The 15,791-nt window shown below is 49.0% G+C and overlaps 2 protein-coding genes across 2 annotated transcripts; one reads left to right on the top strand and one right to left on the bottom strand.

Moving 5' to 3' along the window:
- Positions 1-41: 41 nt before the first annotated feature.
- si:ch211-106h11.3 (CCN family member 1) lies at positions 42-5,006 on the bottom strand. The gene is made up of 5 exons (XM_058050076.1): positions 4,800-5,006; positions 4,173-4,386; positions 3,288-3,698; positions 2,647-2,825; positions 42-1,117 (listed from the first exon to the last, which is right to left on the bottom strand). Exons 1-5 carry the CDS (start codon positions 4,848-4,850, stop codon positions 812-814), a joined length of 1,161 nt encoding a protein of 386 aa, XP_057906059.1. The 5' UTR covers positions 4,851-5,006; the 3' UTR covers positions 42-811.
- A 3,280-nt stretch (positions 5,007-8,286) lies between these two features.
- On the top strand, positions 8,287-12,090 carry txn2 (thioredoxin 2). The gene is made up of 5 exons (XM_058050102.1): positions 8,287-8,328; positions 8,521-8,649; positions 9,266-9,531; positions 9,933-10,056; positions 10,858-12,090. Exons 1-5 carry the CDS (start codon positions 8,302-8,304, stop codon positions 10,972-10,974), a joined length of 663 nt encoding a protein of 220 aa, XP_057906085.1. The 5' UTR covers positions 8,287-8,301; the 3' UTR covers positions 10,975-12,090.
- Positions 12,091-15,791: the final 3,701 nt, after the last annotated feature.

Below are 15,791 nucleotides of genomic sequence, written 5' to 3'. Positions count from 1 at the left end.
TTCATGCTTGAAGAAAGTCAACTTCTGACCCCCCCCCCCCCCCCCCCCCCCCAAGAAGCATGACTAACAGGTTTTTTTTTCATGACTCAGCCAAGCGTTTCCACTTCCACCCTCTCGTCGCAAATGATGGGTTTTCCATTTTTATTAGAGCGCCGTTCCTCCAGTCGTGATTGTAATTTGCCCGGAATTAGGAGGTGGACTTGTAGACACCAGAATCCCAGGCCTGTTCCTTCGGTGCTTGCTAAATGGTTCTCGTGGAGACCAGGCCGGAGACGAGTCCAGCCGTGTCAACCTTTGACTTCCGTAGCGAGGCTCCACACGCCGCCTCTGCAGCCTTCATCATCCGCCATCGGCTGAGGCCTCTGATTGGACCCCGGAGTCTGGGAGTCCGCTCCCTTCAATGGCTGGCGGCTCTCAGCTGTTTGGTCCCTGGGAGGCCCGTGACGCTCCAAAGATGGCCGCGTGGGCGTGACCCCACGATAAATGGGCCTGAATAAATACCAAATGCGGTCGCACCAGAAGCCGCCATCGGCCTTGCTGCGTCGCTACTAACAATCCGCTATCATTCCCAAAAACTCACCGTACGTGTTTGTGTGTGGCGGCTACTTGCATGGCCCCCCCCCAATGGAAAAGTCTCAGCGTCCGGGGGTGACTTGGTGCAACTATTGGGTGGCTTTTAAAACAATCTAGACTACAGCAGAGCTGCTCTGGTCAAGTTGGAGATGCAGAAGCTCACGGCTTGCGTCTGCTCAAGGATACAGGAATCAGGACTCGGGACTATTCTCTACCGGGGACGGCGTGGCTCACTCGGCTAGTCCAGGAACTTGTGCGTGTCCCCGTACAGCCATCGCTGCGGGGGCATGGCGGCCTCGTTGAGGTGGTTGCACTCGTCGCTGCACTTGCACGACTGGATGAACATCACGGATCGGGTGAAGCGCTCGCCGTCCGGGCAGGCGAAGGTGACGCTGGACGTGCGCGTGCGGCGAGGCGAGCAGCAGCGGCCGTCTCGACAGACGCCGCAGTAGTTGGGCCTGTGCAGGCGAGTGCTCCTGCAGCCGGCGTAGGACAGGCGGTGCGGCTCGGGGGCTTTGTGGGTTCGGGAGCACTTCCGGCCTTTCTGTGATGGGGGGGTCCAGGGGGAGAAAGGGGGAGAAAGCGGGAGAAAGGACTTACAGTGGCAGCACGCTTGTGTCTGACGTGGCAATCAATTTCTCTAATCACATGACACGCAACTCTTTCACAGAAAGGAATGGTGAAAAATACTACTATGATAGTAGTATAATAGTAGTATGATAGTAGTATGATTGTAGTATGATAGCAGTATGATAGCAGTATGATAGCAGTATGATTGTAGTATGATTGTAGTATGATTGTAGTATGATAGCAGTATGATAGTAGTATGATTGTAGTATGATTGTAGTATGATAGCAGTATGATAGCAGTATGATAGCAGTATGATAGCAGTATGATAGTAGTATGATAGCAGTATGATAGCAGTATGATAGCAGTATGATTGTAGTATGATTGTAGTATGATAGCAGTATGATAGTAGTATGATAGTAGTATGATTGTAGTATGATAGCAGTATAATAGTAGTATGATTGTCGTATGATCGTCTATGATAGTGGTATGGTAGAAGTATAATAGTAGTACATATGATAGTAGTATGATAGTAGTATAATACTAGTATGATTGCCGTATGATCGTCTATGATAGTGGTATGGTAGTAGTATGATAGTAGTATAATAGTAGTATGATTGTCGTATGATCGTCTATGATAGTGGTATGGTAGAAGTATAATAGTAGTATGATAGCAGTATGATAGTAGTATAATAGTAGTATAATAGTAGTATGATTGTCGTATGATCGTCTATGATAGTGGTATGGTAGAAGTTTGATAGTAGTATGATAGCAGTATAATAGTAGTATGATAGCAGTATGATAGCAGTATGATAGTAGTATGATAGCAGTATGATAGCAGTATGATAGTAGTATAATAGTAGTATAATAGTATTATGATCGTCTATGATAGTGGTATGGTAGAAGTATGATAGTAGTATGATAGTAGTATAATAGCAGTATGATAGTAGTATAATAGTAGTATGATTGTCGTATGATCGTCTATGATAGTGGTATGATTGTAGTATGATAGCAGTATGATAGTAGTATGATAGTAGTATAATAGTAGTATGATTGTCGTATGATCGTCTATGATAGTGGTATGATTGTAGTATGATAGCAGTATGATAGTAGTATGATAGTAGTATAATAGTAGTATGATTGTCGTATGATCGTCTATGATAGTGGTATGGTAGAAGTATGATAGCAGTATGATAGCAGTATGATCGTAGTATAATAGTAGTATAATAGTATTATGATCGTGTATAATAGCAGCAAATCGTCGCGTGCAAGCGTGGATATTAACGCTGATCCGTTGAGGCAAATCCTGTCCTAGAAGACCAGCATGTCAGGAATCATCTTGGAATGTTCTCCCCATCCCATGTTCTCCTCCCGCATCCCAAAGTTGTCCATGGGCGTGATTTGTCGTGTGCCGTGATTGGCTGCTGACCCGGGTGGGCCGGGTCTAATCTCTAGCTGCCTTGTGACCCGAAGGAGGACCAGAGGTGGTGGGTTAGGGTTCCTCACCTTGACGGGGATGGACATGGAGCTGCAGGGCCGTACGTTGCAGAGACGACTTTCCTTGATTAGCTTACAGCGAGCGTTGTCGTTGGTGACGCGAGAGGAGATGCCCATCCCACAGCTGCGAGAACACTGGGACCAGGAAGTGGTCTGGACCACGCACTCGTCTCCTCCCTGCCTCCACGCTGAGGGACACGACCAGAGAGATGTTGAGGAGCAAACAGGAATTGTCAGAGAAGAAATGTTCAACGAGGAGTTGGAGAGTTAGAGCAGCGGGGAGGGGGGGGGCGTAGGGGGGGTAGCAGAAGCAAATAGAGATGCAAAGCACACTGGCTTCATTCAGGGAAGGGGCAACACTAACAGGGTGATTAGAGAGAGGCAAGGCAGGGTGACACAGGTATGTGCTGTGGGAGACCAGTGGGGGGGGGGGGGGGGTGCATGGGTGTGTGTGTGAGCTCCTCTGGTGTGCAGGGAGCCAGTGGAAAACAAGCCACACGTAAGGCTGCCACACACACCCACCCACCCACACACACCCCCCCACAGGAAGGCTGACAGTGGGGCCGTTTGTGCGTAAACACGATACCTGACTTCACACAGGAAACAGTCGGCACTCGTACGCAGCACTCGTACGCAGCACTCGTACCTACCCGCCAGGTGCTTGTGGCCGCGCCGCTTGTCCCATTTGCGTCCCACCTCCATCAGCTCGTTCCCCAGGGCGTCCATCCCGTTTTGGGGCTTGTAGGGGTACGGCTTGTGGTACGGTTTGAGGTGGGGGTGGGGGTGGGCCGGGTAGCGCATGAAGGGGTAGGGCGGGTAAGGCGGGGGCACGACGGTGGAGCCCTTGTGGCAGTCGATGCTGAGGCAGCACTGGCCGGGCACCTTGACCAGGTGGGGGGCGGGGCAGGAAGGGGACGCCAAGGGCACACGGTCGGGGCACAGGGGCACACAACCCACTGCCCCGTCTATGCAGGTGCACTGGTGCTTGCAACCGGCGTGGAAATTCTCGCCATTTTGGTAGATCCGCCCGTTGTATTCGCAGGACCGGCCTTCTGCCCTTGCTGGGAGACGAAACACAAGCTGGTCAGGGGGGGGGGTCTTCCAAACGGGAGGATGGAGATCTCAAAGCAGCGAGAGGACATGCTAACTCCGAAGCTCTATTCTTAGCCCAGAAAGGAATTTTGATGTGTTTACGCCGTCCTGAGTGGGACGCCCCCACAGAACACCCGGATACCCCCTTTATTGGAAACACCCCCATAAAATACCACGGCTGTTTGTGTACACACTGAAGGACTTGTGTAAAGGACTTGTGTAAAGGACTTGTGTAAAGGACTTGTGTAAAGGACTTGTGTAAAGGACTTGTGTAAATCCCGGACTTGGCCGGGTTTCAGCGTGCCGCTCCTGAAGGTGCTCTGTTTTTCAAAGGTCCTATCAAAGACCAAGTCCGGCCCTTTGGCTCAGGAGCCAGGCTCCCCCACCCTGAAGTTACACATTCCCTGAGGTAACCCCCCCCCTCCCCCTTTCTCCATACGCACCCCTGCAGATGCCGTGGGTCCGACCCACATCGTTGCCGTAGTTGCACTCCAGGCCTTTGTGGTGGTCGCAGGGTCTTCCTTCCTGGCAGTCCTGGTTCAGCTGTGCGGCACACACTTTGCAGCAGCCGCACCCATCCGGCACAGAACTCACCCCCGGGGGACAGGACGGGGGCCCGGCTGGGCACTCGCACACCACTGGGCACTCTGCAGACACCTGGATGAAGGACAGGGGCATAATAATAATAATAATAATAATAATAATAATAATAATAATAATAATAATAATAATAATAATAATAATAATAATAATAATAATAATAATAATAATAATAATAATAATAATAATAATAATAGCTGGAGGCATGACAGGTAGAATTAGCAAACAATAGCATCTCACACATGGAATCATCTCATAAAACAATATTCACACCAACAAACAATAACAACTTCCTCTCCTGCTGTTTTAGGTGACAAGTTTAGCTACACTTGATGACAAACGTTACGTAGATCGACAGAAAGAAAGACAGATAAACAGAAAGACAGATAAACAGAAAGACAGATAAACAGAAAGAAAGAAAGAAAGAAAGAAAGAAAGAAGGAAAGAAAGGACGAAAGTCCCACACTCACCATCCCGACCTCCACGGCTTGTATGACCGCAAGGAACAGCAGCACCCCCATGCTGTCAGCCGATTCACATACAAGCCCCAAAGGTGGCTTGGAACAGGCGAATAAATCCGCTTCCGGTATAAAAAGAATAGATTTTATCCACAAAGATTATATCCGACTCCTCAACGATCACCAAATGTCCGCCATCGCTTGTTCAATTTCATCGATTCAAACTTTCGGCTTGTTTTTATATGAGCGCGGGGCTTTTTATAGCAGCCACGCCCACTGAGCTCCCCCCGGCCAATTAGGATACGGGCGTGAGCCGAGGCGCCCAAATAAGGCGGAGGGAGGCGTGGCTCAGAGATGAGACTCCTGGAGGGCGGGGCCGTGGATGAATGCGGTCATTCATAAATTGGGAATTACTACATTCCAAAGACGACCAACTTTGGCTGTTTGTTTACTTATGATCAAGTGAAAATAATATTTGTCATGTTTTCATCTTCTTTTCACACGCGTGGCTGCTGCCTGCTAGCTGTTGTTGCTAACGTAAAAGCATCCTAAATCACCCGATCGGCCAAATATCGAAGATATCCTGTCACGAGCCTGTCCGCATCCCTTTTATTGGTTCCCAGGCCACCTACGCACGCGCACGCGCACACCAGCCTTGCCTTCTTTTGCTCAGTGGTGGTTTCTAGCAGAGCTAGCCTGGATGATCTTCCTGTCTTGGCAGGAAGTCCATCCTCCCTGAGCGAGCGGCCAACGTTGCTACACAAGCCTTCATCGGTGTTGTTGTTTTCCTTTCAAGGATGCTGTCCAATTCCGAGTCATTTCTGCCAAGGAGCAAGGCAGCCCCCCTTCCTGCTTCCAGTGTAAACATGGACCCGCATCCAGCGTATGTGCACACCTGCTGCAAACACGTCCAAGCTGCCATTCAATGACCTCCTAGTGAAGTCATAGCCTAGCGTGGTTTCACGACTTAGCCGGGCTGGCAAGGCTGGTCCTTCTTGATGGCTGACGGTCGGTTGGCCTTCAGGTGACGCTTGCATGTCGTTTCTGGCATCTGTAGATCTTGGCTTGAGGACGGCAGGATGAACACGGAGGCGTTCCTCACCTCGTAGACCAGCAGGCCCAGACCTAGCGTACAGTAAGGCCTTGTTCTTTACCTCCAGACCTGACTTCCTTATTGCTGTATATTTCTAGTTACAGCATACAAAACCTGTTTACCGCCTTCTAAATCCATTACTAGAGCCACTGGGCATGATATAACACCCCTACAGTCACCTTTGCACTCATACTACTTCATATAGTAGACTTGATCAAAGAAAGGCAGAAATAAGACGCATGCTGGTGTGTTGCTGTAGCTGTGGCTGTGCTTTAAGTTGTAGTTTCCTGTCCAGCACGGTACAGTACGATACGGTATGGTACGGTACGGTATGGTACGGTATGGTACGGTACGGTGCGGCACCTTGGCAGTGGGCACGCAGCTCTTTAACTTGGGGAAAATCAACCTTATTTTCTAGTGCAAATGTTGACAGGTATGATACTGCTGGAAATGTGCTGACACACACACACACGCACACACACACACACACATACACACACACACACACACACACACAAAGAGGCTTAGAGAGCCCCAAAGGATGCTTCTGGCCAACCTCCATCCTCCCCCCCCGCCATCCATCTCTGTCAGGGAGGTGATGTAACATGGCCGTGTCAACAAGCCACTGCGTCAGGAGAGAATGCAGGTTGTAAAAGCAAGCGGGGGCTCACGCAAACACGCTAGCGTGTTTTTCCTTGCCATCAATGTGGCTTCCTTCATCGCGGCCTTTTTGCCTCATGGCTTCTGTCCCAAACCAAACAACAAACCTACCAGGGACAACTTGTCCTGTTCGCTTCTCCACGGACACGGCCAACGTCCGTGGGTGGGGGTGGCCCTCCCCCTCGGCCGTGCTATTCAACGGCCAAGACAGGAAGTAGAAGGAAAAGTCGGGCAGCGGCAGAAAGGCCTTAAAAACAAGGATGACGAGGAGGACGTATCCATCGGGAGGGGGGGGGGGGTGGAGCACATGCCTGCAGCTGAGGAAATATTAGCAGGAAGAAAAACCAAAAGTACTTAGTGGAACCCAAACGGACATTTTCACTGTTGCACAACGCCTCCTTTGTTGGGAAATGAAAGAAAAGAAGGCAGGTGTGTATTCAGGACCTGGGACTGGCTGGCGGACCACAACTCAAAGCATTCCCATTGGCATTCCCATCGGCATTCCCACTGGCATGGACACCTCATTTAGGCCTCAGACACAAGGGGAATGGGTGACGTACGCCCATATGTCCATCAGTCCTTACCGATGGTGATATGTGGACCATGATCATTAATTGATTCATGCTATCATGAATTAATTAATACTATCATTAATTAATGAATACTATCATTAGAATGCACTGCGGGCTGCACGTTGGACAACCCCCCTTCCTCGGAGGTGATGCTTGCCTCTCCACAGACTCAAACCTCCATGATAGAATTTAAATTTAATTCCTGTTCTCCCGCCGCCGTGACAACTTGTCATGTGATCTGTGTCATGTGACGGTCCACGGCTTGCCCAGCATTTCCTCTTGATTTGGGACCCGGGTGGCCTGCTGGGCTGAGGTCAACCTCGGCAGGGTGAGAGGAAACTGGGTCACCCCTACCCGTTGGCGAGGGATCATGCCCGAGGTCACCCCCCCTCCCTCTCTGATGCCCAAACCCTGCCCCCCTCCCAGTCTTCGCCCTCCCCTCACCTCCAAGGTGTCACAGAGAGCACCCTTGTTCGGGGCCTGTCCTGCTTTCCATTGGGACCCCTCAAAAATCCCAGATATCCCTGCAATTTCCGGTGCGGTGTTTATTTGGCAAAAAAAGGGGGGGGGGGGGCGGCGGGGGCCAGATACCTTGAAAAAGGAGCCTCACTCACAAACAGCTTGGGCTGCGTTTGAGGGTAAACATGAGCGGGACGGCTCTGTGAGCGAGCGGTAAGACGGACTGAGGCCTGTGTGTTCTGGTCCTGACACAGACCCCCCCCCCCCCCCCCCCCCCCCCCCCCCCCCGGGCCGGCTCATAGAGCCCAGCTCTGTTCAGACCCGACGGCCTCAGTCCAACACATCCAGCAGTGGGCAGGCCAACCCAGAGTCCAGACCAGCGATGCCAAGCACACGCCTTTGGTTGCTCCTACGTTGTGTACGTCTCCATGTTGGTGACCATGACAGCCCACAAAAGATGGCGTTTGTTTACTTCCTGTTGCTCGTATCAGCAACACTGGTCCTGTTTTTACTTGGTAACGGAACATCGGAACATCTGCAGGCCCCAAAGCGCCCCCCCTCCCCATTTCCTACACCACCAACTCTTTGCACGGCGCCCTCTGCTGGAGAAATCATGTCCCAACAGGAGAGGTCAGGAATAAACAACCGACCGCCATTAATAACTTAATAACAGACTACGATGAAGGAAGTTGTGTCCGGCATCTTGTGGAGGTAAAAGCAAAGGGACAAGATGGTGGGGGCTGTTTTCAGGAAGCAGGTGGGGTTCGTGACTGACAGATGTTAGCTAGCAAACTGCTTCCCGTCCCTGCTTCGACTTTTGCCTCACTTCCTTCCCGGATAGAAACATCCATTCCTCTGTTTGTACTGCTTGTGTACCGGTGTCGTCCATATCCAGTAGCCGCCATTTGTATCATTTATCCATCCGTCTGTTTGCCATCTTGCCGTGCAGTACCATGTACTTCCTGTTCTGACCATGAGATGGCGCTGTTCGCCACGCCAGCCAATAAATACTGCCAGTCTGCACCGGAAGTACTCCTCTGGTCGTGGAGACCAAGTGCACCGATATCCCGACAGAAAGGTACAAATGTGAAATATACGCCTTGTTTGATTTGTTTAGTACTCATGTGGCAGTTTGGTGCTTGTGTCGGCTCCGCTTGGACTATTTAGTGTAAGTTTAGAGCGACCAAAGGAGCTTAGGTAAGGTTTGGGGAAGAGGAGGGCGAAGAGGGCAAAGTCAGACGTCATGTGTTCATGGAGGAAGGATAGTACGCAGTATTAGCAGTATTAGTATACTATACAGTATAATGGCTCTCGGGTGTGTAGAAGGTACGATAAGGGCAACATTTGACAGTTTTAAATGTATGCTAGCGTTGTTAAAATAGCTGAACATTCCTGTCAAGGCTGTTTAAGCCTCCTTGGAAGCTCGGCAGGACACTTGGCAGGCCATGTTGGTGTGGGGGGGGGGGGTCGATACTGCTCCACGATCACGATAAAACACAGGACACAAATACAACCTTTTAATCGACAAGCCTCGTTATGAAAAATATGAATTAATGACATGAATAATATGTATAATCATTTTTGGAGGCAGTCTGTTTCTTCCCTTGTGCCTGGAAGCCAAAGTAGCTTCACGCTGGCTATGGAATCCTAACATGGAATGTTGGTTTATTCCGTCTTCCCTTATCTTCCCTTAGATGGCTCATCGGCTGCTAGCACGCAGGATCTGGACGCTTTCCTCCAAAGAGATCCGCCGCCTCCCGGTGTCGTCTGCCGCCATCGCCTCCAGTTCCCTGTCCACTTCCTTGCAACCTTCCACGGCCCGGGTCTCCCTCCTGTCCCCCTCCCACCCTGTCCCCCACGCCCCCCATCGCCAGGTCTCCTTCAATGTGCAGGATAATGAAGATTTCACAGAGAGAGTCGTCAACAGTCAACTTCCTGTTGTCATCGACTTCCATGCACAGTGAGTACCGCCCCTGCGGGTCATGTGATGACGTTTCTCAATCATTGGGTTGAAGATTGATCTTATGACGACCCTTGACCTTGGTCAGTTAAGAATTATCATCTAAAGTAAAGATAAGTGTTTCTGAAACCATCTTCTATGAGATTCCTCGGAGTCCTACTGACGGCTGTCACCACAGGAATTGTGATGATGACGTGGAATCGATGAAGGCTGTTAAGGCCAAACGGAAGAACATAAGAACATCTTTGCCAGATTGTAGTCTAAATAAAAATGTATCTGCTAATTCACAACATTCCTACGGAGAGACTCTCATCCCTTTTAAAGGATAGGATTGGAAAAGGATGGATACACTTCCCCACAGCTAGTCCAGCAAATCCTGAGTCTTCCTGTCATTCTTTCAGGTGGTGCGGTCCTTGTAAGATCCTGGGGCCCAGGTTGGAGAAGGCCGTTGCCAAACAAAAAGGCCGTGTTGCCATGGCAAAAGTAGACATTGACGACCACACAGACCTGGCCATCGAGTATGGGGTGAGTTTCACACCGGATTTAGTATTCTTTACTATTCTTCTATTCTTCTTTAGTATTCTATTGAATAACTAGGTCCTAGGTCAATCTGGCACAGGGGTCATGTGATGTTCCAGTGCAGCGTAGTGCATCCATGAAGTATTCCCAGCACTTCTTCTTCGACACAGTCCATGTTGTTGCCACAAAAAGATGACGGGAACATTTTATGCAAATAAAAAACTGAACACAAGTTATGTTTCGCATCGGCGCAGAGCTCAGACAATGGCTGCACTCCCGCGCTTCCCACCCAGTCTGATGGCGCTCGGGAGGCGCTGCGGAGCAGGATGAGCTAAAGCGCTCAAATGAAGGTCTGCCATGCTGGATGTCAAAGATGGGAATACTTCTGGAATGGGAATACGTGTGGTGTCTTACATTCTTTATTTGAAATACATTTCCATTGTAAACAGTAAGTACGCTTGTCATGTAACGTAACATGGAAAAGGGAATGCTTTCCGGATGCACTATATTGCACATTTGATACAATTCCAAGAATGATGAGTGGAACAAACAAGTGGTCAGTTAGCACGTTGACCATCTCTTGGACATCACCGAGTAGCCTGGGGCGCCCTCCTGTGGCCGCCAGTATGAACTGACATTTAAAACATGTTCAATTCCATAACTGTATGCATTCTGACGTGGCAGCGCCATACCAGAATATGAAAGCAGAGAAATATAATGAATCTTTAGAGCTGAAGGTGATGACCTTGACAGCCATGATGAATGCACGTAGAACAACTGCGGCGTTGGTCTCCTGTTTGCCTTCAGGTTTCTGCTGTCCCAACGGTCCTCGCCATGAGAGGAGGCGATGTTGTCGACCATTTTGTGGGGATCAAAGATGACGATGAACTGGACTCATTTGTCAGCAAGGTGATTGGACAGTAAAGCGGCGGTGCCGGGTTTAGCGGCGAAGGCTTGACCCCAGACTCACGGCCTTCCCTAGACCCGAGGCTGCTATTCATCGCTTTCGCTTTCTCTTTCATAGTCTAGTCATGGGTGTGTGCCTCTGACCTGTAATAAGCACTTCCTGTCTCCTTGCCACCTCCGACCGCTTTCATTCAGCCCAGGGTACTCTTGTACTATGTACTGTGTACTGTGTACTGTGTACTATGAGGGATGGACCTTTATAGTCCAAGTCCTAAAGAAGGTTCATCAACATGAAGCCGCTGTAGTTCCTGCTTTCGTCCATGAGATGGTGACATTTTTCTAACATGACGAGCCACCAAGCCAGGCTCCTTTGATACCAATATGCCTAATAATAATGGGGGGTGGGGGGGTGCACTTGGGGGTCCCGATGGGCAAGAATTGCAAATTTGACCTCCTGTATTACTGTAATGATGCTGTTCTGCCAACGGCCACATGATGGAATAAAGACATCCAAATGGGCGCCTGCGTTCCATGAGTCCATGAGATGCTTGAAGATTCAGGATTATTAGGGGGTCCACTCCTGGCTGGGGTACGTGCTCCCAAATAGCCGGAACGCTTGCTGTGTTCCGGGTCACGTCTATAAATGTGTGCCATGGATAGCAAATGTCCCGAAGTAAACAAAGTCCACCAAGGAACCGGAGAAGCATTTTATCTGGATCGTCATTGGCCGCTTGCAGATTGGCGTTTATCTGACAACTCCTTGTACTTGTAGCGATACCGCCGTTGATGACATCACTGCATGGATGGGTGAACAAAGTCCGCCAAGGAACCACAGAAGCCTTTATGCCTTCACCTCATCATTGCTGTCTTCCAGAACCCACAGTAGACGGAAGCCTGGGCCCACTGGTACTTTGGTACCAGAAGTACTTGTAGTGATACTGCCTTTGATGCTGAGCCACCAGAAGTACTTGGTACTTGTAGCGATACTGCCTTTGATGCTGAGCCACCAGAAGTACTTGGTACTTGTAGCGATACCGCCTTTGATGCTGAGCCACCAGAAGTACTTGGTACTTGTAGCGATACTGCCTTTGATGCTGAGCCACCAGAAGTACTTGGTACTTGTAGCGATACTGCCTTTGGTGCTGAGCCACCAGAAGTACTTGGTACTTGTAGCGATACCGCCTTTGATGCTGAGCCACCAGAAGTACTTGGTACTTGTAGCGATACCGCCTTTGATGCTGAGCCACCAGAAGTACTTGGTACTTGTAGCGATACCGCCTTTGATGCTGAGCCACCAGAAGTACTTGGTACTTGTAGCGATACCGCCTTTGATGCTGAGCCACCAGAAGTACTTGGTACTTGTAGCGATACCGCCTTTGATGCTGAGCCACCAGAAGTACTTGGTACTTGTAGCGATACTGCCTTTGATGCTGAGCCACCAGAAGTACTTGGTACTTGTAGCGATACTGCCTTTGATGCTGAGCCACCAGAAGTACTTGGTACTTGTAGCGATACTGCCTTTGATGCTGAGCCACCAGAAGTACTTGGTACTTGTAGCGATACTGCCTTTGATGCTGAGCCACCAGAAGTACTTGGTACTTGGCCACAGGCAGGGGAATTCCACCGGCCGTACTCTAATAGGTACCAGCCAACGGTCCGGATGAAAAGACATTCCTAGCATACTTTGGGGGTGTGTGGGTCCCAAGCAGCCATGATTGTTAATGATCGGCCATGTCTAAACACACACAGGTCATATTCCTCACGTCTGCACAGAAATGACGACAGGCTCCAAAGGTTGATGAAACTCTACACCTCTTCCGCCAAACACAATAGACCACGCCTCCATCCTCCCCACCCTGCCGTGTGTGTGTGTGTGTGTGTGTTACTCAGCCGTCTCTTGTGACCATATAAGGCAAAAACGTGGTGCAAGGGCTGCTGTCGAAACGGCAGAGCTGCAGAATTCTTCTTGTGACTCCAGCAGCTTGTTTGCCTTTCTCAGGGCCTGAAAGTGTTGACGCTCGCAGCGAGGCCGAGATGCAGGCCACAATAACCTCCTCTTGTGTGTGATGGTTGGCGCTGGCCAACCACTATTTGGTGTTTACAGTACATCCATAGCTGTATTTCTATTCCAAACACTTGGCCCACCTCCAGACGCTATGCTGCTATGTAGGCTCTTATCAAAGCACCGCCCATGGTAAATGAGCATTCCCTTCACTCAACATTCTTATCACTCCTTCCTGTGTACTGATTACCAAAGCAAAGGAAGACCAAGGGCGAGACGGACAATTATGCCGGAGTTGCTCTTCCATGTTCTTCCAAGATTCCAGAAGCGGCTTTTTGTACCAGTTGAGGCGGTTTGTGTGAAGCCATTGTGGTGGACGGCTTAGTTGAAGGAACCAACGCTATTGTTTTCACACGGGATCTGGGTCACACGGGCGTGCTGCACCTGATGGGCGTGTCTGCGGTTGACTGCAGTAGACGCATGTACGCTGCTTTGTACGGATGGTAACTACTAGTATTGGCTGATCAATATGTCTCACAGCAAGCCGTTCATACGGCCATGCCCCCTTTTCACCCACCTGGGATCAACATTTGCAATAAAAGTGACTCATTTTTAGAATAGATTCAGCTTTCTTTCTCTCCTCTATTGCCGTTGTTCACTCGTGACGCCATCCAAAATGTACCTGCCCCATATAAAATGAACAGTGCTATCCAAAGTAGTACAAGTACTATCCAAAGTAGTACAAGTACTATGTTGTGTATGGCAGCGCCCAATAGCGCTGTCAGTGTGGTAGCACTAGGAATTGGACCATTTCCATTTACCGTTTACACGGCTGAGGTCAATGGCTGCCTTTCTCCTTGACTGCATGATATAATAGCCGGACACACCCTGAGTGACGGCCACGCCCTGCAAAGGGAGACTAGGTCACAGTGGAAAGGAAAGCAGGAGGAGGAGATGATGAGGTCACAAGGATGTCTCCATATTTGGTCGTCCATGCGCTCTTCCTCTGCATCCTGTATTACTACTGGTGTCCAAACCTTTCTTATTGTGTCTGATATTGCGCAACCAAACCGCCCTTGTGTCTGTTTGTCGGTACAATTACGCAATCGTGCACGAGGCAGTTTTAAGGATGTGAGAAAGAATATGTCTGATGTCAGATTTGGTTTGCTTTGTTTAGCACAGGGAATTATATGGCGTCTATAAACTTATGACATGTACCGCTTGAAAGTTTTGAGACACCTTCTCATGCTATTGAATACATAAATGTCTATAAACTTATGACATGTACCAGTCAAATGTTTTGAGACACCTTCTCATGCTATTGAATGCATAAATGTCTATAAACTTATGACATGTACCACTTGAAAGTTTTGAGACACCTTCTCATGCTATTGAATACATAAATGTCTATAAACTTATGACATGTACCACTTGAAAGTTTTGAGACACCTTCTCATGCTATTGAATACATAAATGTCTATAAACTTATGACATGTACCACTTGAAAGTTTTGAGACACCTTCTCATGCTATTGAATACATAAATGTCTATAAACTTATGACATGTACCACTTGAAAGTTTTGAGACACCTTCTCATGCTATTGAATACATAAATGACATTATGACATGTACCAGTCAAATGTTTTGAGACACTTGTATGCTATTGTTATAGACATAAGTGTCTATAAATGTATGACTTGCTACCAGTCAAATGTTTTGAGACACTGTCTCATGCTATTAAATATGAAAGTGTCTACAGACTGTAAGCATCTATAAACGTTAGCGGACGTTCAGAATGACTTTCTCATGCTATTCACCGAGAAGGTGTCTCCAGACTTGGGACTGATGCTGGAGGTGAACATGCCGTATCCCAACTCCATCCAGACCAACATTCCGCCTTGGAGGAGGCCTCTGTGTCTGTTCAAGTTGTGTTTTCCAGGTTGCTGCACATTCTGTTGAGAACCGTCTCCGTGTCCCTTTCCCTGTCTGGCTTGGAATCTGGTCCAGCTCAAGCAGTCCAACAAGCTAACCTTTGACCCGTCAGCTGACATTTCACATATTTCCCATCCATCCCAGCGAGGAGGAGAGTGACATTTATTGATTTTTCCAGACAGGCCAGGCATGCTGAAGGTCCAGTGTTGTGCTCCACATAACATGGGAACATGGAAACATGGGATGCCCCCCCCCCCCCCCCCCCCCCCGCTAGTAAACGTATAGAAAACACAGACGCATTCCTCAGCCAAACGTAAATCACACCTTGCTCACAAAATGTCTCTTTTTCAGATGTTTGTCAGGGAAGGCCGGTCAGCCCTTAGGCGCCGTACATACGTGACAACTTAAAGGGACGGAATCAAACATGGCTCCTCACAGTGGAGTCTCTTTTCTTAGGAAAACAGTGACTTAGAGTAGCCAGTGTACAGCTTGGAGCCCGACACCATTATGTTGTACTGACGTGTGTTGCCAGCTATTTCAACAATAATGGCTGTGTTTGGGAAAACGTGACCAGCGTTGTGACACACGCCATAGCATGTCATGTAGCATGTCATGTAGCATGTCATGTAGCATGTCATGTAGCATGTCATGTAGCATGTCATGTAGCATGTCATGTAGCATGTCATGTAGCATGTCATGTAGCATGTCATGTAGCATGTCATGTAGCATGTCATGTAGCATGTCATGCAGCATGTCATGCAGCATGTCATGCAGCATGTCATGTAGCATGTCATGTAGCATGTCATGTAGCATGTCATGTAGCATGTCATGTAGCATGTCATGTAGCATGTCATGTAGCATGTCATGCAGCCCCACTGGCGCGGTTATGGATATTGCAACA

The sequence above is a fragment of the Doryrhamphus excisus genome, chromosome 15 (genome assembly GCF_030265055.1).
Source record: "Doryrhamphus excisus isolate RoL2022-K1 chromosome 15, RoL_Dexc_1.0, whole genome shotgun sequence".
NCBI lineage: Eukaryota > Metazoa > Chordata > Actinopteri > Syngnathiformes > Syngnathidae > Doryrhamphus > Doryrhamphus excisus.
This window is presented reverse-complemented; position numbering and strand designations above follow the sequence as displayed.